Source organism: Urocitellus parryii, chromosome 10, assembly GCF_045843805.1.
Source record: "Urocitellus parryii isolate mUroPar1 chromosome 10, mUroPar1.hap1, whole genome shotgun sequence".
NCBI lineage: Eukaryota > Metazoa > Chordata > Mammalia > Rodentia > Sciuridae > Urocitellus > Urocitellus parryii.
This window is the reverse complement of record NC_135540.1, coordinates 142,126,976-142,153,059: the sequence shown is the minus strand read 5'-3', so window position 1 is coordinate 142,153,059 and position 26,084 is coordinate 142,126,976. Positions and strand designations below refer to the sequence as shown.

Here is a 26,084-nt window from a genome sequence, read left to right as displayed (position 1 = left end):
TCCTCCGTACCAAAAGAAACAAAAAACCAAAAACCAACACCAGCACCACGTGGACAATGCCAAGGCCTGCCGTCCACGGGAGGCCCACAAAATGTCAGAACACAGAGAAAATGTAGACAAGTTCTTTGTCTACACAGGAACATGAACAGTGCCAATCCAGTTCCCCACAGAGGCCTGTTCCCCTCTGAAATGTCACGAGCCTGGCCTTTACTGTCTGAATCACTATCAGCCTTCTGCTCTTCTGAGCTGGACCAGAATTTTCCATGAAGCTGTTTATACCACCGAGGCTTTCTCTAACCTGCTCCACCAAACTTGTCTGAATTCTCCTGCAAACCAATTCCAAAGGCTTCCGAAGCTGTACGTGGTCAGATATAGTCGCAGCAATGACTCCGATTCTTGGTACCGGTTTTCTGTATCAGCTCTCTGTTGCTGTGACGAAATCGCTGAGATAATGTACTTAAAAGGAGGAAAGGTTTATTTTGGCTCATGTTTCAGGGGCTTTGGTCCATGGTCACCTGGTCCTGTGGCGTTTGGGCCTGTGGAGAGGCTGCACACCCGGGGGGAGCAGAGCACAGCCTTCACTTCCCGGCACCAGGGGCAAAAGGAAAAGGGAGCGCCGGCTCCCACCCCCGGGCGCCCGCTCCTGCAGCCCCTCCAGCCCCCCGCAGCCCCCTCCCCTTCCAGGTTCTCTCTCCTGGCCTTCGGGGCAGTCAAAGGCCAAGCCGGCCACTCTTCATTTCTGTTTTTTGAGCTGCTTTTTAAATGGCATTTATTTCAAAAGATTTTTTAAAATTTGCTTCTGACTCTTCACTGAGCCTTATTGAAAGACTGGAAAAGGGAGAATATGTCTTGTGTTTGGATTTTGGCCCTTTAAATACTTTAAATATCTTTATTTTAAATTTCAATTAAGTTAGACCATTGCTTTACCAGATAAAAGCTGACGGACACGCAGACCCGTGAGTTTTAAGTGATCTGACCTCAGCTTCCTCTCCTTCCTCTCTTGCTCTTCTCTCTGTGCTGAGCATTCTCTGCGGGGGCTCCGCCCTGCCATCGGGGTTCCTCCCCGCCTCAGTGGACAGCGGTCCTGCGGCCGTCCGTGCCTCTAGGGTGTTCAGCAGCCTTGGCCTCCACCACAGGACGCCAGTGCTGCCCCTTAGCTGGGACACCCACATATCTCCAGACGCGGCCTCCGAGCTCTGGAGGGGCGGGTGGTGGCCGCTCCTTTGCCACCAGAAGTCCCCGCGCTAACATTCTCATGGAATGAAACCGTGTCCTGTTCACGGAGCAGGGGTGAGGGCTGGGCAGCCCACTGGCTCTGCATGTTTTTAGATAAGTGGGCCTTTGGAAACCCGTCTTGGTGAGTGGAGAGTTGCCACAAATCTCGACCGTCCCTCTCACCACACATATGTGCCGCCGTGTTGTCATTCTTTTGGAACCCTGCTGTGGCAGGGCCTCCAGGTGGCATTCAGGTAGCACTCACCGTCAGCCCTGACTCTGGGCATCCTTGGCCCATGGCCACCTCTCTCCAGTCTCTGCCTTCACCCCAGTCACGTGGCTTCTTGAATATATGTCTCCCTGGTCCCTTGTAAGGATCCTTGTCCTTGAATTGAGAGCCACCAGGTGTTTGGGGTGACCTTGTCTCGAGACCAGCCTTCAAGGCATCTGCACAGACCCTGTTTCCACATGACGCCGGTTCCCAGGTCCAGGGCAGCCCCTGGGCCTACGCTCCCAGAGGAGATGGCGCGACCCACAGCTGCGCAGAGTGGCCCCTAGCTCAGCCATGGGTCTGGCCACACTCGTTTTGCTTTTCCTGTGATCCTAACAAGCACCATTTTTTGCTCTCCACGACTTCACAGATTCGGGACCCGAAGACCCTTCTTCCCATGCCAGGGGTGATGGTTGGCGACATAGGGAAGAAGCTGGGGCAGAACGGGCTGGACAATGGGTGAGTGTCAGGCTGGGCTTGGTGGTCACAGAGCTGCCCCTCCAGGAACCCTCACTTGAGCTGGGCTTTGGCAGGAGCCTCAGAGCTGCCCTTGCCTGGAGGCTCCCTTGGGCCGCTCTAGGCAGTAGGGACCCTTGCCTGCCTCCCTGCCAATAGCTGTCCCCTCCAGCAGGTGGCGCTCCCAGGCCTCAGGCCAGGCCCAGCCCCTTCCCTCCATCTGGGGGCCTCAGCCTGGGCTAAGCTGGGTGCCAGGCCACCTCCTTGCAGCCAGGTCCTCGGGACTCAGCCTCAGCACCCTGCTCAGAACCCTAGGACCTGGTCCACAGTTGTGCCTCGCCCTGGGCTTGCTCCTGGTGATCCTGTGCAATTCGGAGGAGGTTTGCTGGTTGATCTGTTTGATACACTCACAGAAACCTACTCAGTGGCTCTTGCTGGGGCAGGAACTGGCTTAGTGCTGGGTGGAAGATGGTGAGCACATGGGGTCTCTGCCGCCTCCTAGCACAGGTGTGAAGCAGGGTTGATGCAGGTGTGGGGGGTTCCGAGCGCTCAGGTGGATGTGTGCAGAGGTTGGCTGGGGAGCAGCCCGAGAAGTCTTTAGTGAAAGCCTGATGTCCAGGTAGAGGCCCTGCGCTTAGCAGGAGGTGGCCAGGTGACTGGGGACAGCACAGGGTGAGGCTCCAGGGTGTGCAGCCAGCTTGCGGAGGCCCCGGAAGTCTTGTCACTGAGGGACAAGAACCTCGGGTTGTGGAACATCGAGAGCATGAGCTCTGTGCCACCTCAGCTGACTTTCTTGGCCAGGGTCCTCATCCGGGCAGTGGTGTGTCCCCATGTCAGGGCCCTTGTGTGGTCCCCAGGAGGAGCCAGTGCCTCCCTCCCCCTGCACACAGGACCCAGAACTGGCTCCAGGTGAGCCCGGCCCGAGAGAGGGCACAGGGAGAGGGGGGTCCCCGAGTCCTGGAGGCTCCTGTGGGAGCCTGGGTCCTGTGGGCAGGGGAGCAGTCCTGCCCTGCCGTGTGGCTCGGCTGGCCCACTCCCAGCAGCTGCCACAGTGGGTGACCTGGGCCTCCAGGAGGAGGTGAGCCAGGTGGTCTCCAGATAGCCGCCTGGAGAGACCTCCTTTCATCTTTCCCTCCCCAGAAGTCGGGGGCTGGGCTGGGAGGGTCTCCGATCTCTGCTTGGTCACAGCAGGTTCTGTCACAGCTTGAGAAAAGCGGGTCTCGTCACGCCTCTGTTGAGAGTGCAGGTGTGCGTGGCCAGCAGCTCGGCCACCGCAGGGCCTCTCTGACCATCCACTGACCTGACAAACCAGCATCGTTTGGGAGCACACAGAACGGCCTGCCCTTGGCTCCCCTGAATCAACTCCTGCTTCTGGAGAAAGAATGGTCTCTAGGTGGACGGTGCCCCCGCAGCACCGGTGAGACGCTTCAGGAGACACGTGGACATGGCCAGGCTCTTCTGATGGCCAGGAACGCCCCTCTCCCGAGTCCCTATGGGCAGTGGGGTCAGCCCGAGAAGCCAAGAGCTCCTCTGAAGCAGAGTCCCTGCTGTGGGGCCCGTGGTGTCTGCCCACACGCTGGCCGCAGGAGGCCTGGAGCTGGGGAGCCCCCAGCTTCCCACACCAGCCTGGCTCAGCTGCCCTGTTCCCTCGCCAGCGGCGGGCTTGCCCAGCAGAGGGCGCCCGCGGCCCAGACGCAGCCCTGCCTCTGTGGTCCTGCTTTTCTCTGCTTTAGGGCTGTTCCTGGAGGCTAAGGGTCACCTGGATTTCTAGCAGCCACACACCTTGGGGACTCCCGTGAGTGGCCAAGGCTCACCTGCTTACTGCTACCACTTTTTCCACAATAAATGATCTTGAAAGGGGTGAAGAGAGCAGGACCTGCACAGAACAGGGTCACCTGTGGTGTCCTGGGCAGAGGGCGCCTTACCCACCTCTGTGGGGTGGGGAGCCGTGACGGGCTTCCTGGAGGGGGCCGCAGTCCAGCTGCCCTCTGAGGAGCACCAGAGGCTGCCCAGGAAAGGCAGGGAGGGCTCAGGCCAGGAGAGAGCCTGGGGGTCCAGGTGTCTAGAGTTGGTAGACCCGGCTGCTGGAGAGGCTAGGTCAGGTGAGGGTCACCCTGCATACGGGGTGCAGGCAACTGGGGAGTGGGTGTGGGCTGGGCTCACCGGGCTGTGGCAGTGTCAGAGTGTCGCTGTTCCTGCTGGAGTTTGATGAAACGGCTAGGGTAGACTGAGAGGGACGTCCACAAGCCAGGTTTCAAGGAGGACAGGTGTTGGGAAAGGAACACCTTCCTTGTCCAGCAGGCCGTCCCCCATCTCCTGGCCCCAGCTGGGACAGCTGTTCACCACTAATGAGGTCTTCTTTGGTTTCACAAGAGCCGTCCTCTCTGACGTTGTGAGTGATCTTAGTCACTGGCTGGGTGGCTTGTGTTTGGGGTTTTGATTTGGGGATGGTGTGCAAGACACACATCCCTTGACGTACCGTGTCGCCTAAGCTGTTGCCAAAGGGGTTCCCTGACCTGACGACCATCACAACATCTTCAGTGTTTAACTCTTGCTCAACCATAAAGGTGACCACATGATCATCTCTCAGCACTCAGAAGGGACAGGTCACCTCCTTTGAGTTCCCTGGCCACACCAGGAACCCCTGGCTGCCCTTGGGGAGCGGGAGGGGCTGCAGAGGCCAGAGGAGGCGAGTGTGGACGAGGTGGCCACACAGCTCTTTGCTGTGTCTTGCGGGTTTGAAGCCTCCGTCGCACTCGTTGCACCCGGGGCTCAGGCTTGTGGGTGACACATGAGGAGAGTCAGAGCGGCCGCCCTCAGGGCCAGCTGCCGTCCTGCCAGCAGCCCAGGTGCTGCGCTGCCCCATGCCCTGCGTGTCCTCCAGGAACACCTTTGTCCCATGGGGCGGGGTCCTGGCTGTGTGTTCCCCCATGTGCAGGCTACCACGTCCTGTCCTTGGGGTTGTGGCACCTCTGTGCTGCCCTCTGGGGACAGGAGGGATCCCAGGGCCACCCCTAACAGAAGCCGCCCTTTCTTCCCCACAGATTCGCCATGTTCCACAAGGTCAGGATTCCTCGCGAGGACCTCCTGAACAGGACGGGGGACGTCACCTCTGAGGGCACCTACGTCACCCCCTTCAAGGTAGGAGTCTTCTGCAGGGCATTTGTGGCCAGTGCTCCCTGGGCGCCTCCCCTGCAGGGCCTGCCAAAGCCCTGAGCAAGGCCCCGCCACTGGAGGCCCTGGGCATGCCTCCTTAGCTTGGGCTCTGTGTCCCCAGCCGGGGCAGGGACTTGGTCACACGGTGCCGGCTGCAGGGTGAGCCTGGCCTGGCAGCAGGCTCAGGCTGATTTGGGGCGTCCAAGCCCATGGGGTTCCAGTTGGGGGATTCTCCCCAGCGCTGTCACCTGAGGGTCCACAGGGAGAGGCCGCTGGAGAGCTCCACACTTGGCAACCAGCAGGGTTCTCTGCGTCCAGGACCCGCCACCCCTCCCCAGAGACCTGTGGCCTGAGAGGAGGTGGCCCTGGGCTGAGGTGAAGCCTCAGGGCTGTGAGTCTCTGCCAAGACCACTGAGCCCAAGGATGGGCATCAGAAAGGCACTCTGGGGACACCTGTGTCACCTGGCAGTGAGAAGAGGGTAAGGGACACACAAGGAAAGACGGAGCGCCCTGAGGCTGGAAGCCACGGAGCATTGACCTTGAGCTGTGAAAACCTCACCCTGACATGAAGCCGGGGGCCTGGAGAAGGAGCTCTGGAGGCCACAGGACAGCCCGAGGGCCAGGCGGCACCTGATGCCCACGGGGAGCGGGAGGGGCTGCGGAGGCCCTGGGAGGCCAGGTGTGGACGAGCAGTCTGCAGTCGGACAGGACGGAGTCCTTGGGTGGAGGACCTCATGCTCCCAGGGGAGCAGAAGCCGGCCAGGCAGGAGCAGGAGAGGAGCTGGGGGACTTCAGAGGAAAGTCCTGGAGCCCTCAGGTCCGACGGCAGTGAGCAGAAGTCATGGGGGGAAGTGCCTGTGAGCACGTGTTCCCATGCCAGCAGAACTGGCGCTGGGGTGCGTCTCCCCACCCCGCAGCGTTTTGGAAGATGACTCAACACCTGGGGTGACAGCAGCCAGGCAGGAGGGACAGGGCCTTGGGAGGCTGTACACTGGACGTGTCACAGCCCCACCAGGGACCCTGACTGCTTATGGCAGGAGGAGAGGCGACCGGAGGGTGAAAACTGGAGGTGCTCTGAGACCCACCCACTCCACAGGGACACAGAACACGGGCGTCTGTTAGCCCCTTAGATTGGGTCCTCAGACAGGGTTGGGGATAAAAAGAACCTATTTTTTCAGCAGAATGTCGGGCCAGAGATGCACTCCCAGACTGTGGGCACCCTGCTGCCCCCAGCTGCGCGGGCCATTGCTGCCTACCGCCCGGTGCACACAGGGCCTGGTCCCTAAAGAGGGCTCCTGCAGAGCTGTGGCCTGCCGTTCCCTCCTCCTGGAGCGCCCCTTCCTCCCGCAGCTGGGGTCCCCTCCTCTGCCCATGGTTCACTGGTGGCAGCTGCCGTCTGCGGGCCCAGCTGCCGTCTGTGCCTGGAGGCTGGCTCTGGGTGCCCTAGGGCTCACGGGAAGGAAGGGTCACCTTCGTCTTTGGCCCACGCGCAGTGCCTGCTTCTCTTCCTCAGGACACCAGGCAGCGCTTCGGAGCGTCCCTGGGCAGCCTGTCCTCGGGCCGGGTGTCCATCATCGGCATGTCGGTGGTGAACCTGAAGCTGGCCGTGTCCATCGCGCTCCGCTTCTCGGCCACTCGGTGTCAGTTTGGGCCCACGGAGGAGGAGGAGGTCCCCGTGCTCGAGTACCAGCTGCAGGTGTGGGCTTCCTGCTCCCTGCTGCCCGGGCGCCTCTTCTCTGGGCTCCTGGGAGCTGGTCTAAGCCGTCGGCAGTAAGGGGACAGGCAAGGGGTGTGGCCGCAGGCAGCGAGGCCCCGGTGTGTCCCGGGGTGTGTAGAATGGCCACAGCAGGGGCCGGGGCAGGCCAGCCGGGCGGGGTCTGGGCAGCAGGCATGCTCACCTGAATGGCCGTGAGGGCCCACAGCTGTGGCAGGTGGTGGGCCGCCTGTCCACCTGTCATCCATTCCTTCCCTGAGACACGATTCCCAGGGAATGATTGTCAGAAGCCACAGGTGAGTGTGGAGCCCTGTCCCCTGTGGTGGCTTTTAGGGCTCAGGCCAGACAGCCAGGCGGCAGTCCAGGCAGGCACAGCCGGGGAGCTGACCCCTCCCATATGCCGGCTCCTGAGGCAGAGGCCCCTGCCTTGCTGGACCTGGGGCTGTGCAGCGGGCCTTCGCAGCCAGGCAGTCACCTTGTGATCCCCACGACACAGGTGGGGACCGAGGATTAGATAGTGAGGCTCAGAGCTCAGTGGGTAGCTCTGGTCAGGCTGGGGGCCGAGCTGTGCGTGAGCAGGCGTGTCCACTGAGTCTGCGGGGTGTGACTACCGCGCACCTTTCCGTGCACTGAGGCTGAGGTGCCTCCATGCCGAGGGGAGTAGGGTGCTGTCCGCACCTGGGCAGCCCTCGGCCTGCCCACCCCGGCCCCCTCCTCCAGCTGCAGGTCAGGAGCCCAGGGCAGCTCAGCCACAAACCCAGCCCCACCCTGACGGGAGGCAGGGCCTGGGCCAGTGCCCCGGCCCCGTGCCCAGTATTGGGTCTGTGTGGTGCTGCTGGTGACACTCTTACCGGGTCTCAGGGATTGGATAAGTTTGTACGCGGAGGCAGCCGGCGCAGCCTTTGGTGCCTGGCAAATATGGGACCCTGGTGGTGGCAGTTGGCTGGGTTCCCTTCACCTGTCCCCGTCCTGTGCTGATGTGCACAGGTGAAAAGCCCACGCTCTCTGCCCTTGAGCCTAGTTTCCTGACCTCGTGACTGTGTCACCTGCCCCAGGCCTAGGAGGCCTAGGCTGGGGCCCAGCCAGCCTGTGCACCAGGCAGTGTCCTCTCAGTTCACAAGTGGACTTCCCGGGGGCCGGAGGTCACTGGATGGGCAGTGGCTGGCCCCTCAGGAGGACGCGGGCCACGTCTGGTTTCTTGTAGCAATGGCGCTTGCTCCCCTACCTGGCGGCTGCCTATGCCTTGGACCACTTCTCCAGATCGCTCTTCCTGGACCTGATGCAGCTGCAGCGAGGCCTGATGCGGGGGGACCACGGGCCCAGGCAGGTGAGGCGTCCATGCTCTGCTTAGCGGACAGGGCTCGGGTTGCTGAGGTCCAGCAGCCCAGATCTGCTGATTTGAAAGTCTTCTCCCGCCCCTCCCTCCGTGACCCCTTCCTGTCTCACTCTCCGTTCCTGTCTTGTCTGAGGGTGGAGCCCAGGGCCGTCAGTGAGCAAGGCTTCCACCACTGAGCCGCACCCCAGCCATGATCCCTAAACAAAGTCAGTGTGTTGATTGGTGAGCACACGGCCCACGACGTGTCCCTCTGCCGTGCCAGCTGCTCGGGACCTGGCTCGTGCTGCGACTGCAGCTGTCTGGGCTGCGTGCACGCCCTGGCTTCTCAAGCATGTGCTGACACAACTCCTAATTCCCGCCTGAGTTCAGCTCTTGTTCTCCTTTTGAGAATGTGATGGTTTTGCAAAATCCCCGTTGCCAGCCCCTCGGCGGATTTCGTGGTTCTGATCCTTTCATAAACAATGTACAAAGGCTGAGTCCTGCTGACGGGAGTCGAGGTGACAGTTGAGGATCTGTGCAGGAGTGGCGTGCAGGTCCACTGAGACCAGCACGACGTCAGGCGGCCGTCCCGGTTCTCCTGCACAGACTGGCTTCTGCGCCCCCATGGGCCGCCGCCTGAGTGGAGTGAGACTGAGTCCAGATGAGTGCCCCTGGAAACAGCCGGGGTCGGGCTCCGGGTTCTGAAAGCCCCTCCGCGTTGCATGCCGTGGAATGTGGGGTGTAAATGCGGAGTGAGCGCTAGAGTCCCCTGGGCACTGGGACAGGTGGAGGGCCTAGCAGGCTTTTCCCTGGCACGAGTCCTGGCTCTGTGGTGTCAGTGGCGCGTGACACAACCGGGCTTATTCTTCTTTGGCCCAGACAGACACCGTACAAGCTCGAAGTTGCCCTCATTTGAACTTGAAAACCCTCGTAAAGTGGGTCATTTTCTTTAGCAGCTCTCCCTCCCTCCCTCCCTCCCTCCCTCCCTCCCTCCCTCCCTCTCTCTCTCTCTCTCTCTCTCTCTCTCTCTCAGTTGTTTCCTGAATATCAAGTAGAGCAGCAGGACTCAGGGGATGTGTGCGGGGTTGGGTGCGAGGCAGGGAGCATTCTGCCGGGGAGAGCCCTGCTGGGCACTGTCTGTGGTCAGGCTTTTCCGCCAGCCCCAGCCGTGAGCTCCCATCCCGGCCCTTGTGCCCTTGGAGGGAGGCGTGTCTCTGGTGTCGTGCGGGTTCCCTCCCTTGCTCTGTGGCCCTCTGGCGAGAGCACCTTCTTGGCTCCCCACTCGCCTGGGCTCCCTGGGCTTTCCGGGAGCTGAGGCAGCCGTCACTCCTCTGCTGGGCTCCCGCTGCCCACCCCGTGGCCCTGAGGCCTGTCTGCTGCCCAGAGCATGGTCCATTTATCAATTCCATGTCCACTCCTGGGTGCGTCCCTCCCTGTCCTTAATTAAGCTTGGGTCTCCTCTGAATCGCAGGGGTCTTGGACTAGAGCAGGGGATGCGGTCCTTTGTCCTTGATGCCGTTGCTGACGCTGGGGCCTGACCTGCACTCTCAGGGTCTTTTCACCCATTCTCATTGGATTCCCCACCCAAAGGCAGAGCTCGGGCGCGAGATCCACGCTCTGGCATCGGCCGGCAAGCCTCTGGCCTCATGGACTGCCCAGCAAGGAATCCAGGAGTGCCGGGAGGCCTGCGGTGGACACGGCTATCTGGCCAGTAGGTTCTGGAGAAGCGCGTGGTGGTCTCTGCCCTTATCCCTGCTGTTTGATGCTAGGCCAGGGGTCAGCATGCTGCAGCCCATGGGTCAAGCCCAGCCACTGCCTGTGCTTGTGAATGGGATTCCCTGGCATCTAGGCACCCAGCCCCAGTCACCCAGTCCTCCCAGGCTTCCTGTGGCCATCTCCACACTGCCCTGCCAACGTTGAGTGGCCCGAGCAGCCCCGACAGAAACCACGCATTCATAGGCTGGCCATGAACCATGCCCAGTGTGGTTTGCTGACCTCTGCCCCAGACAGCGCCCTCTGCTTTCTTGGACAATGAGGCAGCATGTGGGATATGTGAGGGCCCCCAGGGGCCAGGCAGGGAGCAGGCCAGGCAGGGAGAGGCAAGCTTTTGGTCAATGACTCGGTAGGAAACTGGTATGAGTGCTCATGCCTAGAAAGGAAAGTGCTCCATTGGTGTTGGCGGGTCCTCAGGTAGCTGACAGGAGGCTGAGAGGGTCAGCCAGCTCCCCCGAGGCCAGGCCAGCCCTCACTGATGTCCACTGAAGGCGGTTTAGCCCGTGGCGCTCGGGCTCTCAGGTCTGCCGTGGTGTGGGCTCCTGGGATTGAGTGAGTGAATTGACGTGGCGTGTCAGTGGGGGTCTGGCTGGGCCCCGGCCCTGCGCTGCTCCCTGCTCCCGTGGCTGTCCGCGTTGGAATCATTGTTACTTCCATTTTATCTTCTTATTTTTGTACTGAGGATCAGAGCCGGGTGCTCTACATCAAGCTACACCCCAGCCCTTTTCATCTTTTGAGACAAGGCCTCGCTAAGTTGCTGAGGCTGATCTTGAACTTGGACTCGTCCTGCCTCAGCCTCCTTCACTGCTGGGATCACAGGCGAGCGCCATCGTCCCCGGCAGTTGTTAGTGTCATCATTTGCAGCTTATCTGCACAGCTTCCTGTGGGAAAATCTTCAAAACCAGCTCTCCCAGAAGGCCGCAGACTCGCCCCACAGCTCAGCTGCAAAGCTGTTCCCTTTCCCGGCCTGGGGAGGTTCTGCAGGCTCTTGCCAGCTGGTGAAGGGTGCAGCAAGGACCCGGAATGGCCGTGCCCCTGAGTGGCTGGCTGTCCCTGCTGCTCCAGCTGAGCCTCTCCAGCACCGCTGGACATCAGCATGCTCTCAGTGCCTGCACGCTGTCCCTGATATGCACTGGAGTGCGGGGACCATGGAGGTACAGATTTACACATAGGTGTGTTTTCTTCCTCTGGATGAAGTTCCTGGAAACAAATAGTTTAGCTTTGTCCCATTTTTTTAAAAATCTTTTTTAGTTGACGATGGACCTTTATTTTATTTATTTGTATGTGGTGCTAACCATCGAACCCAGTGCCTCACACATGCTAGGCAAGCGCTCTACCACTGCGCCCCGGCCCCGGCCCCACTTTGTTCCCGTTTTAAGTAGAATAAGGAAATTGAATCATGTAATACCGGAGACAACCAAAGTGACTGAATCAAGGTTTTTAACTTATTTAAACACTGGGCCAGACCAGTAAGACCAAAGTCAACAGAGACAAATGTAAACGCCCATTCTAGGTTTAAGGTATTAATCAGTGTTTTGAAAAATGACCAGAGGTGACCACAAGCCTCCTGCAGCGGGGCACCTTTCAGCCTGTGGCTGCCATCGTCTGCACAGCGTGTGGGTGTGGCCACGGGCACCTTGCTTGCAGGCTGGGCTCCTCGGGGGCAGCCTCGTGCTTGTAAAGTCCCCATCTCAGGAGGGAGACCAGGTGGGTGAGGGCCTGGAGAGTGCCTTATACGGAGCCGTGAGACTGACCGTTTCTGACAGCTGAGGTTTCTCGCTGAAAAGAAAGGTTCGTCCAGCCGTAGGAGGAAGGGCAGCCCTGGAACCAGCTCCCTGGAGACCTGCCGTGGAGACCGTGGGCAGGCCTGTCCCCATGCTGCTGGGAGGCGCTACCAGGTGCAGAGGCCTGGGCCACAGGGAGGCCCCAGCAGCCGTCTGAAGCCCCCCACAGCCCTGGTCCAGCGGCCAGGGGTCCTGCACCCCCCTCCACAGCCCTGGTCCAGCAGCCAGTAGCCCTGCACCCCTCCCGTGCCCTCCCAGGGCACCGCTGGGTCTCAAGTCAGTGCCGGAGACGCAGGGGCAGTTCAGGGGACACGGGGCTCCTCACCCCTGTGGGTGGCGGTGGCGTCTCAGGTGAGCGTGGTGAATGATGCAGATCCTGTGGCTCTGTGACAGTGAACCGCCTGGGTGACCTCAGGAATGATAACGACCCGAACTGCACGTACGAAGGTGACAACAACGTCCTGCTGCAGCAGACGAGCAGCTACCTGCTGGGCCTCCTGGAGCACCGCGGGCCAGGTGGGGGGGGCCTCACGTTGCAGGGGCCACGCTGCGTGACCGCTGAGCTGGGCAGGGGTTGCTGTGTCTTCAGGGCGGGCTTGGGGGTCCCTTTCACCAAAGTCACGGAGTGTGTGCCCTAGACGGAGCTCGCTTCAGAAGCCCGCTGCAGACCGTGGACTTTCTGGAGGCCCACCCCAGCATCCTCAGCCAGAGGCTCACAGGCACCCACCAAGCTGACTGGCTGGACTCTGCAGGTGTGTCCCTTCCCCCTGGCCATGGGCAGGAGGTTTCCTGGCTCTCTTGTTTTCTGTCTTACCCCAGACAGTGCTGGGCCACGGGGGTCTCTGGTGGCTAGCTAGGGTGCCGGGCAGTGGGGGGTCCTGGGTGCAGCATGGGCATTTGCTTTTATCTTTAATGACTTGTTCTTGGGCCATCTTTCTGTGCCTATGGCTCGGAGGTGCTGGCTCCAGGGTAAAAGGAAAGTGCCCTTCCCGCCACCAGACCTCTTCCTCCCTGGGAGGCCATGGGAGAGGCCTCTGTGCTCTGGCCTCTGCCCCTCGTGTCCCTGGTGCTCAGGCACACATTGTGCTGCTGCAGACTTAATGGTTCCTGTCTGCTGAGGCTATCTGGAGGACTGTGGGGTGGCACCGGGCTTTGTACACAGGAGGCCAGAGGATGAGCATCCTCGAGGGCCCTGGATCCCCAGGATAAAGAGCCACCAGCCTCCTCCCCAGGAGGACAGGAGCAGGGTATCCCAGCCACCAGGCCCCTTGTCAGCCAGAGCAAGGCAACTGCCGGCGCCCAGCACGCCCTCCTCAGCCCCCAGCCTGCGGGGCTCCCGAGAGGGCCTGCAGCAGAGAACCAGTGCCGGGGCAGCGCCTGCAGGAGGCCACGCTGCAGAGTGACCCATTGTCATCGTCGTCGTCATTGTGATCCAGGAAACGCAGCCCAGAGTAGCTGCCATATTCCCCACCATCACCTGCTGATACAGCTGTTCTGACAGCAACAGATCTTTCCGTTATCAATCTGCCTTTTTAATGTGCTAATAGTAAATGGGGTCACGTGAAGATCTATGTCTGAGCTTCCCAAGTGTTGCCACAGAAAGCGCTAGAAAGTGCCCTCACCATGGTAGTTCCTTCAGCCACCAGAGCTCTTTCCCCCAGTCGTCAGGCCTTGTGAAACTGGAATGCAGGGCTCAGCTTCCCCCACCTGCCGGCTCTGCCTGCCTCTCCCTGTTCCCGGGCACTGAGAGCAGGAGCGCTGGGCCCTCCCGGCACACCCGCCCCAGCAAGCCTGCCAAGCTGCGTCCTGTGCTTTCCTGCTTAACCGTGCGAGACCCAGCAAAGTGGAAGTGTTTTCTGGAGGAGAAACTGCAATAAAACCACTGGCTGCAAGCACGTGTCCCGCGTACGCGTGGTCACAAACCCCAAGTCCAGCCCTGGCCTCATGTGGGTCCAGGGAAGCCTTATATAGTGACCTTTGGCCCTCCGGCTCTCCTGGACTGGCGGGAGCATGGCTTTCCGGAATCTGCCAGTGACTTTAGAGGTGCACGGGACCCAAGACCCTCACCTTCAGGACACAGAGCTGTTGCTGACGGGTGGCAGGAGCTGCCTGCTGCCAGTCCCCACTCAGTGCGAGACATGTGCTAGATCGTGTCCTGCAGCCGGCCCTGTCCATCTGTCCTGGGGTGGGCACAGGGCAGCTGCTGAGGGCTCTGTTGCTGATCTCCTCTCTTTCCTGTTGTGAAGCCCCCCTGGCTGCGTACAAGTGGCTGGTGTGCTACTTGCTCCAAGAGAGTCACCAGAAGTTAATTCGAGAGAGGAGGTCCCAGAGCAGTGACTTCGAAGCAAGAAACAACAGCCAGGTACTTGCTTGTTTTGAAATCTGCTTTTTTGCCCCTCATTCCCTTGCTGTTGTGTCCCGGGAAGTCCTGCGTCCCTGTGGCTGCCACCCTACCCCGGAACTCCCAGAGCCTGGGATGATCGCTGGCCTCCGGCACTTTGCTCCTCTGTGGGATGGCGGTGGCACCTGCTTTATGGGGTGGGGGAGGGGTCGAGGCGCATAGCTACCAAGCCTCATGGCCTCTGCTGGGGCCAGAGCTGTCCTGGGGAGTGGGGAGGGGGCCGTGACAGCCTTGGTCTTCTGTGAAGTGCCAGTGCAGGGCCTCAGGCTCCTCCTGATGGGACGGCTCCCGAGCCTGCCCCACTGCCCCGCGCCCAGCTCTTCTCAAGGGCCCACCCCCTCCCTGGGCCTTGGTGCGAATGGGCCAAGCAGCTCGTGAGTGGCTTGGGCAGCTTGTGGTTCCACAACTGGGCACCTGCGGGAGCACTTGGTGTGGAGCACTGCTCTGTGCCGGGCCATGGTGGGCCAGCCCTGTGCGGAGGATCCACGGGGACAGGGTCCTCTGGGAGGCCCTGGTGAGCACACCCGGGCCTCGCAGGGCTGCTGCTCCCCCCTCCTCTCGGTGTCAGGTAATGAGGCCAAGCAGCTGCTCGGGAACCCAGGTGGCTCACCTGCCCAGGGTGCTGGGCTCCTACTGAGAGGGAATAGACTAGATGGCGCCTAGGACTTAATGAATTCAGCAGATGGCCAAGGTCAGTTCAGCTTCTAGTTCAGGTCCACCGTGGCCCAACTAGGAGGCTTAGAAAGACCTTCTGGAACAGGCCACTTTCTGCACCCTGGGACTGGGTCACGGCAATTTGGTCATCTGGTAGGATGGTTGGCCACTGGCTCTGGCCACTCCTGCCTGCTGGTCCAGTGGTCACTCTAAAATGAGTAGCAACCTGCCCTCATTACCAACTGAGACCCCTGAAGAGATGGTGGCACAAGTCACCCCTGCCCATTGACACCTGCCAACAGCACCCACCCCCAGCACTGCAGGAGGCCCGAGCGGCCTCCGTGCTGCCCTTGGCCAGCACTGGGCTCTGGCCATGCGTCCTCAGCACCACATGTGGCTTGGGGAGCACTTCGTTGGGTGCTTCACTAATGGGCTTCTCAGCTGCCTTTCAGTGAGTCCAGCTGCAAACAAGACAGGCCCCAGGGTCTGGGTGCAGCTGGGATGGGCTTCCTGGGAGAGCCGGAGCTGACCATGCTGCCGTGCGGCTGCACAGAGGGGCAGGAGGCAGGATGGAGGTGGCCCCGAGGCCTTGGGGAGGGAGCACCAGGACAGGCTGGCTCCCTGCTCAGGATCACAGAGGGTTTAGGAGCCAGACTGCAGACAGCTGAGAGCTCGCAGGGCCCTGGCTGGATGCAGGCTGCGGGAGGGAGCACAGTCCCTGCCCGACCCGTGAGGTCAGCAGCCACGTAGCATGGGAAGAAACGCAGATTGTTTACCTCACCTCAGTCCAGGACCGGCCTCCTGAAGGCGGGGACCTCCAAGGCTACGAAAGACAACTGATTTGACAGTTGAAAAGTTCAGCCTTGTGGGCTGGGTGTGGCTCGAGGCAGAGGCTTGCTGAGTGTGTGAGGCCCTGGGCTGCAGCCAGCACTGAAGGAAGAGGAAAGCTGGACTTCCCTGAGGGGCAGCAGTCAACTGCAGCACAGCCAGCCGGGCCCTGGGCTGGGACCTACGGGTGGAGGCCACACGCCCCAGGCATTGGCTGGGGTTGGGCAGCAGCTACTCTGCGTGCTGCCCTTTGGGGCCATCACCGGCCACTCTTGTTGAGGGGACAGTGTGCCTCCCCCTCCCCCAGCAGGCTTTACTGACTTTCTTCACCTGTGGCCCTTTGCAGAGGTGAGTGCCCTTTACTGCGTTCCTACTGCGGCCCCATGTGCACAGTAGGTTATTTAAAACCAAAAGCACTTTCTGGTGCCTCGGCCGGGAAGCCCCCTCCTGTGCTGGCCAGTGCTGTAGAAAGGTGGTGGTGTCTTCATCCCTGCCTCGCCAACCCCAGCCCTGGGAGCAGCCCTGCACGGAGCCCAGAGCCCCTGCAAGACCTGCAGAGAAGGACTGTTTCTCTCCCTCTAGCCACCCTGGGCTCTGTGCGTCACATTATGTCATTTGAGGAATTAAGGAATCTGAGGGGGCAAGCAATGCTCAGGCCTCCTGGCTCAGCTGTGCTGGGAGATGGACCTGGGCCTGCCCACCTAAAGCCCAGCTGTCCCCCATTCTGCACCGCTGGGTCTGGGCCTGGACAGCTTGCAGTTGGGTTTTGCCCAAAGTGTCCATTGCTTGTTAGGTGCGAGGCCTCGGAGACAGGCACAACGAGTACTCGATTCTCCTTTCCTTTCCTGGTTGGAGGTGTCTGGGGTTTGTGAGAGGCTGGCCTTGGGGACCGATGTACAGACAGGATGGCTGGGATTTAGGCACAGCCAGGTCCCTCTGTGTGCCCTCTGTCCATGAGCCTCAGGGGTCACTGCTGCAGCGTGGCACCTGGTCCATAGCTGTGACTCCTGTGTGCCTGTTGCCTCCTGAACTAGGGACAGTGGAACAGCTCTGGGGGCACTGAGACTGGTCAGAAGTTTGCTCTGGAACAGGCCCCACACCCACTGTCCTGTCCACGACTGGTACAGCTTTGGGGACAGTGAGTTGCCCACACTGGTTCCAGGAACACCTTGGCCTGAAGGCACCAGCTGTAACAGTGACGACGGGGACGCCCTTGTCCCATGCCCCAGCCCACCTTGGTCACTATTGCAGTCAGATCTACTGACTGCAGCAACAGACACTGGTGAGGAGTCTGTCCCTGGAGCCTGTGTCCCACAGGTGACCAGTGGTCTTATCTGGACGTTTCCCAAGAATGCAAGGGCGTGTCCTGCATGCTGAAGCCCGCAAGCCTCCAAGAGCCACAACACAGGTGCTTCCCAAGGTGTGAGGAGCGTCACCTGCGAGCTCCCAGCTGACCCTGAACAGCACCCAGGGCTCCCGACCACAGCTCTGGACGCTCCTGTGCAGAGATGGTCAGCTCTTGGCCGCACGCGGTGCTCACAGAAGCAGCTGCTACCTCCTGGAACCAGGTGTCCCTGCTGTGTGGTGGCGAGCTACAGGGGCAGCTGTCTTTCCACGCTCACCAGCCACCCGTCCAGCCCGTGGCACAGCAGAAATGGAGATGTGCTGCTGTCACAGGAATACGATAAAAGAGCGTCACCTGAACACTAGACAGTCTGTGTGGTGGAAGGGAGGGCATGGACAGAAGAGCAAGCCTGGCTCAGGCCCCAGCCGACGTCCAGGCCTGTGGGATTGACCTCACCTCTGACCCCAGAGAGGACACCCGGTGGAGGAGGGCTCGTGGTGTGTGCTGGGGTGTGGGTGGGCCTTTCTGGACCTGCCGGGCTCAGCCTGCCCGGTTCTTGTCCCCTCTCTTCCCCATTTTGTCAGCGGGTGGAGGGAAGACGGGGGAGGATGGGGGAGCCCAGGAAGCCAGAGCACCTGGCCCAGCCACATGGCCAGCCAGAGGATGCAAGCAGCCCGAGAGCCACCCACCCTGAACTCAGCAGAGCCCTGGGAGATCTGGGCGCAGGTCCAGCTGGGGTCCATAGCAGTCCCCACCTCCCTGCCCTGCCCCCAGCCTCTGTTGGCCAAGGCAGGGACACGCGCACCTTAGCATGTGAGGGTGGGTCAGGACAGGCTGTGGTGGAGGCCCTGTGGGCCCCCAGGGGCCTACCTTACAGTGTGCATGACCTGTGGGCTCTGGGGACAGACAGTCTGGTGGCAGGAGGCAGAGGGAGGAGTGTGTGCTCTCCGGAGGCTGCGACTGTGCCCGGGGCCCTGGGGAAGGCCGCCTGGGACTGGAGACCCTATGCTGCCCCGAGGGTGAGTGGGCCTGAGGGGAGGCTCCGTGCCCCTGCAGTTAGGTGGGGTGAGCCCTGTGTGTTCCAGCTGAGGTGGGGGCAGTGTCACACGCAGGGGCGCCGCGGTCCCCATCCATCTCTTGATGTGTTATCTTCAACCTCAGAAGCAGCTCACGCTCACTCGCAAACCAAGCAGCGCACAGTCGTTCCCGGGACTTAAAAGGACCTGGTGAGACTGTAAATTGGAGATGAGGGAAGGAAAACTAAGGGTTGTCAGCAGATATTTTGGGTACAGGTTAGAAGAGAAAGCGGGACCCGACTGAGAGCCATGACCCCTTGCTGCCAGCCTCCGCCCAGAGGCTCAGGCAGGCTTGTCTGGGCTGCGTCGCGTCTGGCCTCTGTGTCTGGCCTCCTGTCTCAGGGCGAATGCCTGAGCAGAGGGCAGAATGGCCTCTTTAGGAACTTAGATGACCCTTGGAGGAGTGACACGCTGCCAGCAGTGTCACTGGGGCAGGCCACGGAGCCCCTCTGGGTCCCTGGAGTGTCCCAGCTGCAGAAGACTGCAGGCCCTGCACCCTGGAGGCCACATGCTGGTGTCACCTCCCCTGGGCAGCAGCAGCCTCCCGAGCCTGCCCCTCCCCTGTGCTGTCACTGCCGAGCCAAGTTCCAGATGGCCTGAGCTGGGCACAGGGTTCCCGGGGCCCGAGTGCCAGGCTGCGCCGGGTTGTGTCTGCACGGCGCTTCTGTTGGGTGTGTGGACCAGCTCTTGAGGTGTGCTGTGTCCCCGTCCCCCAACCAGGGGGCTTGTGGGACTGGCCTCACCAAGGCCTTGGCCTGCGTTTCCTGGCAGCCCTGTGGGGCGCAGCCTGGTGGACACGGCCCTGTTCTGTCTCCAAGGTGTACCACTGCCGCTCGCTGGCCCTGGTCTTCCTGGAGCTCACCGTGGTGCAGCGGTTCCACGCCTACACGCATGGCCCAGGCGTGCCGTCCTCACTGCGGGCTGTGCTGGGGCGGCTCAGCGCTCTCTACGCCCTGTGGTCGCTGAGCCGGCACACGGCTCTGCTCTATCGAGGTGAGACCGCTGTCCTGGCCGGCCTCCCGGCACAGGAGCCCCCCGGGACCCGTGCCCTGTGAACGCAGGCAGCTGTGCTGTGCCCCTGTGGCAGCACCTCCAGGCGGGCTCAGTGTAGGGGCCCAGGTGCCCCAGTGCTACATGAGGCCAGCAGATGAGGCAGAGAAATGTCAGCACCCGCTGGCCAGATGCAGCTGCCCCTGTCCACAGTCCCTGCAGAGTCAGCCTCCTGTGTGTTTCACTGATGCTTCCAGAAGTGTGCGTGTGTATGTGTGCGTGTGTGTGTGCATGTGTGTGTGTGTGTGCGTGTGTGTGTTGCAGTCTGGGACTGAAGCCAGGGCTCCATGCGTGCTGGGCAAACTGTCCACTGCTGAGCTGTGCCCACCCCTCTTACCTGTTACTCTGAGCAGAGTCTCGCTGGGTGGCAGTGCTCAGCCTCTGGAGTCCTTGGGGTAGCAGGTGCACCACCGTGCCTGGCTCAGGAGGCCACTGTCACCAGGAAGTGGGCTGGGTTCCAGAGAGCAGAGCCAGCCCTGTGGGCCACAGGCAGACACAGGACTGGGCTGCTGGGACAACACCGCCAGGAGTTCCCAGTCTAGAGATCTTGGGTGGCTTCTTGGAGGAGGTGGTGCCCCAGCTGATCTGGAAGCCTGGCAAAGCCGGGGAGCCAGGGTTCTCCCGGGGAGCCTTTTCTGATGCTCTCTCCTAGTCACCCCATGAGCCCTCCCTGTGCTGGGGCTGTGTCTGGGCTTGTGGGCAGTGAGGTCCCCCCACCACCAAGACCAGCTTTGGGCCCCTGGGGTGGTGGCGTTGCCCCATGGAGGCCCAGGTCAGCAGAGTGGCCGGCAGAGGAGGAGCTGGGCAGGACAGCGCCCAGCGCTGTCTGAGGAGGCTGCGTGGCCAGACTCCATTCTCTAGAGGAAACCCCTCCAGAAAGCGAATCCTTGAGCCAACACCTTCTCAAACGCACAGGCCCTGCCCCTGGACCTGTTAGGTCTCCGGAGGAGCTAAGGGGCTGGAGGTGGCCTTCCCTCGGGTTGATTCTCCCACCCCGGTGGCTCCAGAGGCCCACGGACCCTGCATGCCACAGCTCCATGGCCCTCCTGGTCCCTCTGTGGTCCTGGGTACCCGGCTGCCACACACCTCTTCTGGCCTCCTTCAGCCTCGAAGGCCCCGCCTGGGTTCCTTCTTCAGAAGCACCAGCCCAGCCTCCCGCCCTGGCCGGTGGAGCCCAGGCCCTCAGAGCGCGTGTCTCACTGCCTCTCCTCCGGCCAGGCCAGTTTCCTTGTCCCCAGTGCCTGGCCCTTGACTTGCCTATCACATGCTCAGAGGAGTGGATCCAGGCAGGGACAAGGTCTGAGTGCCGCAGTCCTTCCCGGATCACGGCTGCTGGGCAGCTCCACCCAAGCAGGTTCCCTGAGGCCTGTCCAGGGCCTCCTGGGCGCACTGCTGCGGGGGCGGGGGGCCACGGCCCAGCCCTGCTGTGACAAAGGCTGTGCTTGCAGGTGGATACTTCTCTGATGAGCACGCAGGGACACAGATGGAGAACGCCATCCTGGACCTGTGCACACAGGTGAGTGGCCGTCTGTGACCCCTGTGTGTAGTTGCCAGGATGCGTGACGTCTCCGTCTGCATGCTGCGGGGTGGCCTGCATGTCAGCGCACACCCATGTCACGCGCTGTGCTACGTGGTCAGGACCCTAAAGTTGCTTCCCACCTGGCAGTGTGGCTAGGACAGTTGATCCCAGTTATTCAAAGGAAAAATGTCATGCTTCCAGGAAAACTCCGGGGTCTCCGCAGATAGGATTCTTTTGTGGCCTTGAAGAGCAATCTGAGACAGGACAGGGCCCTGCGCCCTGCTGGCCTCGCTGGAGCCCGTGGCCTCTGCAGTCCTGTGACTCCTGCCCCATTGCTCTGGGTCAGGCAGGCAGCAGTCACCAGGTCCTCCGAGACCAAGGCGAGCCTCTGGGGACAGCTCTGGTTAGCAGGCTGCACTGGGGTCTCTGCCCGCATCCCCACCTTGCGGGGAAAGACAAGCCCGGAGTCCTGAGTGAACAGCAGCACGGCGGGGTGTCCAGACACAGTGGTGACCGGGCCCTGAGTCAGAGCGGCCTGTGCCCGCCTGGGTCCCAGGGCCTGGCTGCTGACTCGGCGTGGCCCTGAGAGTTCGGGTGGTTGTCAGTGTGGGGACCGTGTTTTCCAACAGCTGAAAGATGACGCGGTTGCCCTGGTGGACGTGATCGCTCCTCCTGACTTTGTTCTGGACTCACCGATCGCCAGGGCTGACGGCGAGGTAAGGACCCCCTCATCTGGGTGGGACGTGGGCTGTCCCAGGGGCTGGCGGGCGGGAGTCTCTGTGGCACTGCGGAGCCTCTTGGGACCTCGTCACACTTCAGGGAGCCTCCAGGTAGGTGTCGGGTGCTCTCACTGGCTGCTGGCCATGCCGTCCCGGCCTGCTCTTCCTCCCTCCGAGGGACGGAGCGGCTGCCCCGTCACCCAGGCCCAGGAGTGGCAGTCGGCCCGGCCTCCCTGCTCTCCCCGCTGCTGCCCCTGACCTTGGCCTGGCTCAGGGCTGGCTCCCGCTGCCTCTGAGTTCCAGTCGCAGGGGTGGCACTGCAGACATCATGAAGGACCATCCCTGGCCACTGCCCCGGTCCCCTCCTGGTCAGCATGTCACCACCCCAGCTCAGGCCCCCAGCTCTCGGTGACTGTCCACAGCCCTGGGGCTGCTCTCCCCTCCCCGCCCACCTGGGCTCCCGTGGCCTCTGCCAGGCCCCGTCATTCCTGCCTCTGAGCTCCACAGAGGTTTCTTTAGAAGCAGGTGGGTCAGCCTGCAGGCGATGGAGCCCCCCAGCACCCCACCCCCAGATCCCCCCGCCACCACCCTGCAGCCCTGCTCCCAGGTGCTGCTCCTGCCCTTGACCCAGCTCACCATCCTCCCACACTCTCCTAATGTGCTCCCCCTCCCGGCCCAGGCCTGGGCACCTGCTCCCTGGAGCGCCCTGTTCACTCGCCTAAGCCGGGCACTGCCGTCCCTCGCAGAAGCCTTCGCTGGCTCCCCCAGGAGCGTCCCCCACCCACTCCACTGCCCTGTGACCCTGGCAGGGCTCATCATTGCGCCTAAGGCATCTCCCTGTGTGACTCTTGCTCAGTGAGTGGCAGTGTCACACAGGTGACACTCACAGGTCCACCTGTCCTCTCCCAGAATTCGATACCCAGGGCCTCTCAGCCCCTTGAACCACGGGGACCTGGCATTGCAGTGTTTCCTCTCGTGTCTGAGGTCTGCTGCTGCGGCTGTGGGGGCATGTGTCACCCAGCCCAGGCCCCCGGGGTCCCCCAGAGGGACCTGCCAACCTGGGCTCTGCCTAAATGGAGACTGGGCAGGGAACATCAGAATCAACACTTCATAGCCGTGACGGACTTGTCCAGGGAAGGGCCAGTGCCGGCCTCACAGTCCAGGCCACTCCTGGGTTGGGGTGGGCACACCACAAGGCAGAGCTGGCCCGGGTGGGCAGCACAGAGGACCCGAGTGCCTCAGACCAGGAGGGACAGGGCAGTCATCCAAGGCCCACCGTCCTCCAGCAAGGCTCTGCCTCTCACCCTCCCTGGCCCACACTGTGTCCCCCTGTCCACTTTGCTGATGGGACACAAGTCCAGAGAAGCCCTGTGGTTGCCCAGGGTTGCCCAGTCAGCATGCCCAGCCAGGGTCCAGGTGGAGAGGTGGGTCCTGGTGCTTATGAGGAAGAGGGGAGGGGACCTTGGGTCCCAGTGGAGCCTGAGGAGGGGGGCTTTCCCTCCCCTGGGGGCTGACAGGCAGACAGGCAGCGGGGCCTGCCGTGGAAGGTCCTGTGGCTGGCGGAGAACCCCACACGCAGCCTGTGCAGCAGGGAGGGTGGCCCTGGCTCCTGCGTCTGAGCAGTTGCCTTGCTCGTGGGCGGGAGGTGCGAGAGGAAGGAGCCTCGTGTCCCCAGGGTGGAGAGGGCCCTCTGGCTCCAGGAGCCAGAGCCTGCCAGAGGTGTCACCTCATGGGGTGGCCTGGACTGCACCTTTCTTCCAGCTACTAGGAGCCAAGCTTTAACAGGTACGGCCAGGTAGGAGTTCAGTGAGCAAACCCCTGAGAAGATCGAAGGCCCAAATGAGCGCATGCTTCCCACGTGAGAGCTGCTGGGGTGTGTGCCCAGGAGAAGCAGTGGCCTGTCTGGATGGCCACTCGCGGTGCTGGAGCTGACAGGTGTGCCGCAGGCACAGGCAAGGGGCCATCCTCAGGTGAGGGTGGCCGCCATCAGTCAGGGCAGAAGGGCCCGTTTCCTTAGGCCAGGTCCTTTGGAGTCACAGGCCCCTCTGCCCTTGGTGGCTGACCTCTGTCTCCAGCGGGTGGAGGACCAGGCCCCAGCCAGGCTGGTTCAGGACCGTCCTCCCAGGTTCCCACAAGGCGATGCGAGCAGCAGGCAGTCCAGCACAGGATCCCGAGGGGGCTCTGGCTGCACCAGGGCCCGTGGGCCACATGGGCCCAGGCACCCCTCTGGCCGGGCCTGCTCTCCAGCACTTCTGGCCTGCTCGGCTGGTGGTGCAAGGGCACCAGAGGACATTCTCAGGGCGGACTGAAGGTGTGGGCTGCACAGGTAGCGCCCACCTCTGCAGCAAGCCCAGGGAGCAGCCCGGGGCCTGCCGTCATAGTTCACAACTGAATTGTCCCAATTGTTTTCCACTTTTGAAAAAGGGTGTTTATACATTAAGCTTAAAACACCCCAACACTTTCCGAGAAGTGACTGCAGAGGATCCCTGCCCTCGGCACGGCCTTCCCGGGACCCACTGAGCCCTTTCTTCCCCGTACCTTGTGTTTCCTGCAGCTCTATAAAAACCTCTGGAATGCCATCCTGCAGGAGCGCGGGGTGCTGGAGCGCCCGTCCTGGTGGTCAGAGTTCTCTGGGAACAAGCCCGTGGTGGGCAGCCTCCGGGCCAAGCTGTAGCCGCGCTGGCTGCAGTGCCCCATGTAGCTGAGCCAGTCAAGCCCAGCAGGACATGGCCACCAAGCCGGCTTCGCAGACGCCCAGATGGCCCCTTCTCCAAGTTCCAGTGCCTCACCGTGCCCAGCGCTGATGTCCCTGCACCCGGGTTGAGCAGCATTGCCCTGGGGGACTGTCTGGGGTCCCGAGCTGCTGTGTGGAAAGGGACCTCGCATGGTCACTGGAGTCCACACCTCCTTCCTGGGCTCAGGTCCCTGACTCAGAGTGGCCACTCACTGTCCAGGCCTTCTGACCCCCGTGGGCATCACAAGCCTCAGCTTCTCCCAGGACTCCCTGGCTTTTCGGCGCCAGCTGGGTGGCCACGTGACTCTGCCCTACCTCCTTAGCTCATACCACAGGCCCTCTGCACGACTCGGCGTGAGGCCTCAGGGGAGAACCGTGGGTCACTGCTCTTGGTGCATCTGGAAGTTTCCACTGAGGACATTTCCCAAAGCTGCAGAGCACAGGGGTGTGAGCGCGGGCGGCATCGTGGCCCACTGTGGGTGGGCGGTGCCCAGGGCTTCCTGCTGAGCGTTCCTCACGGACCCTTCCGTATACGAGAGGCGTCCCCACAACCTGGCCACAGTTAAATGAGCGCTTCATGCTCTCTCAGGGTGTGGTCCACTGTGCCCATCTCCTCCTCCCCTCAGAGAAAATGGGAGGAAGATCCCAGACCCTCAGCAGCCTGGAGGGTCTGCTCTGAGCGCAGACGCATGGTAACCACGGTGCTGCCGGTGCCCCGCCAGTCACACCTCACATGGCCTGCCCAGGCTCAGAGGCACGGTCCCCTGCTCAGCCATCCTGCCTGGGCTCCCAGCCAAGAAGTGGGTGGGCCTGGGGCCTGGCAGCCAAGGCCACTCCATCTCTGCCTGGTGCCCCTCGTTGGACACCGTAGCTGTGCATTCACTGATGGGGCTTCTCTGCCCAGATCCATGGCCTTTCCCCACCGTGAGGAGCAGGCCCTGAGTCCTCCTGTCCCCCTGCCTGAGTGGGAGTCCCGGTGCCCTCCCGCCTTAGCACATCCAGGCCCAGCCCTCCCTGTCCAGCAAGAGAGCCCGCCTTACCTGGGCACCTGGGAGATCCTTGTGCTTTGCCTTTTCTTTTTTACCTTCAATCAGGCGGGACCTGGGTTTACCGCCTGTCCTTGGGTTGGAAGCCACTGTCCTTTCATCAACAGGACATGGAAGTTGTCAAGATCAGGAGAATGCTGCATCTGGTACTCACTCAGGAAGGCTCTCTGCGTGTGCCGCCAGGTCCCTGCGTGTCCCTGTTCTCACGTGCGGCTGTGAGAAGCTCCCAGAGCAGGGGTGGCTCACGGTCCAGGGGGTTTGACCGACCCTCAGTACGCAGGTGTCTTCTGCCCCCGCAGAGGGTCCCTTCCACAGACATGACGCCCACCCACAGGCCCGCTCGGGCCACCTGCCGGCTCCACCCCAGTCCTGTGGGCACACCGGACCTGAGGGCAAGGGGGCAGGGTTAAGGGCAGAGGTGGTGTTATGGAGTCAGCTTGTAAGTAGAGATCATTTAAAAGATAAAACATTTTGAAAGCAGCAGTAAAAATTTGAATAATTGGAATAAAACGTTTAATCTTAATCTCTGCCTTCTCACACTCCTTTTCTGCTGATGAACCGGGCATGTGGTCATCAGGTTCTATTTTGAAAATGTAGAATCCTTCCAAAAAGAAAATATCAGCCCCACGCTCAGAAGCAGCACCTGGTGTCTCAGGTGTTTAGTGGTGACAGTCGCCTGGACTGCCCAGGTTGCCGTCCCCACCGGAGGGCCTCCCTGGCAGGTGAAGTGTTAGTGGTCCTGTCCCCAGCGCCTTTGTCCCTACACGAAGGCGGCTTTTCCATGGGAACAGGGGCACACCCTTGGTGGGCGGCAGCAAACCTCCAGGAGACACGGGTTAGACGCTTCCCCTCTGCAGGCTGTGGTGGCCACGGGTGCACCTGTGTCTGCACGTGGGCAGCTCCCCACTCCCACGGGGGAGACCGGGCAGTGAGAGCCAGGGCCCACTGCACAGCCGCTGGGCATCATTTTGCTGTCACAGGGGCACACAGCCTGGAGCCTGGCACAGGTGTCCTGGGGGCCAGGAGCC

At 61.8% G+C, this 26,084-nt stretch overlaps 1 protein-coding gene across 1 annotated transcript in view; it reads left to right on the top strand.

Annotated features, from left to right (window-relative positions):
* The window catches only part of Acox3 (acyl-CoA oxidase 3, pristanoyl), a 39,349-nt gene extending 13,770 nt beyond the window's left edge, over positions 1-25,579 (top strand). The window contains exons 7-18 of the mRNA XM_026395330.2: positions 1,857-1,945; positions 4,987-5,083; positions 6,612-6,794; positions 8,017-8,139; positions 9,718-9,838; positions 12,078-12,200; positions 12,323-12,436; positions 13,931-14,046; positions 18,807-18,981; positions 20,487-20,554; positions 21,187-21,273; positions 23,831-25,579. Of these exons, the coding sequence (XP_026251115.2) occupies positions 1,857-1,945; positions 4,987-5,083; positions 6,612-6,794; positions 8,017-8,139; positions 9,718-9,838; positions 12,078-12,200; positions 12,323-12,436; positions 13,931-14,046; positions 18,807-18,981; positions 20,487-20,554; positions 21,187-21,273; positions 23,831-23,950 (1,416 nt within the window). The 3' untranslated portion in view covers positions 23,951-25,579. The remainder of the gene's footprint in view (positions 1-1,856; positions 1,946-4,986; positions 5,084-6,611; positions 6,795-8,016; positions 8,140-9,717; positions 9,839-12,077; positions 12,201-12,322; positions 12,437-13,930; positions 14,047-18,806; positions 18,982-20,486; positions 20,555-21,186; positions 21,274-23,830) is intronic.
* The last annotated feature ends 505 nt before the right edge of the window (positions 25,580-26,084 follow it).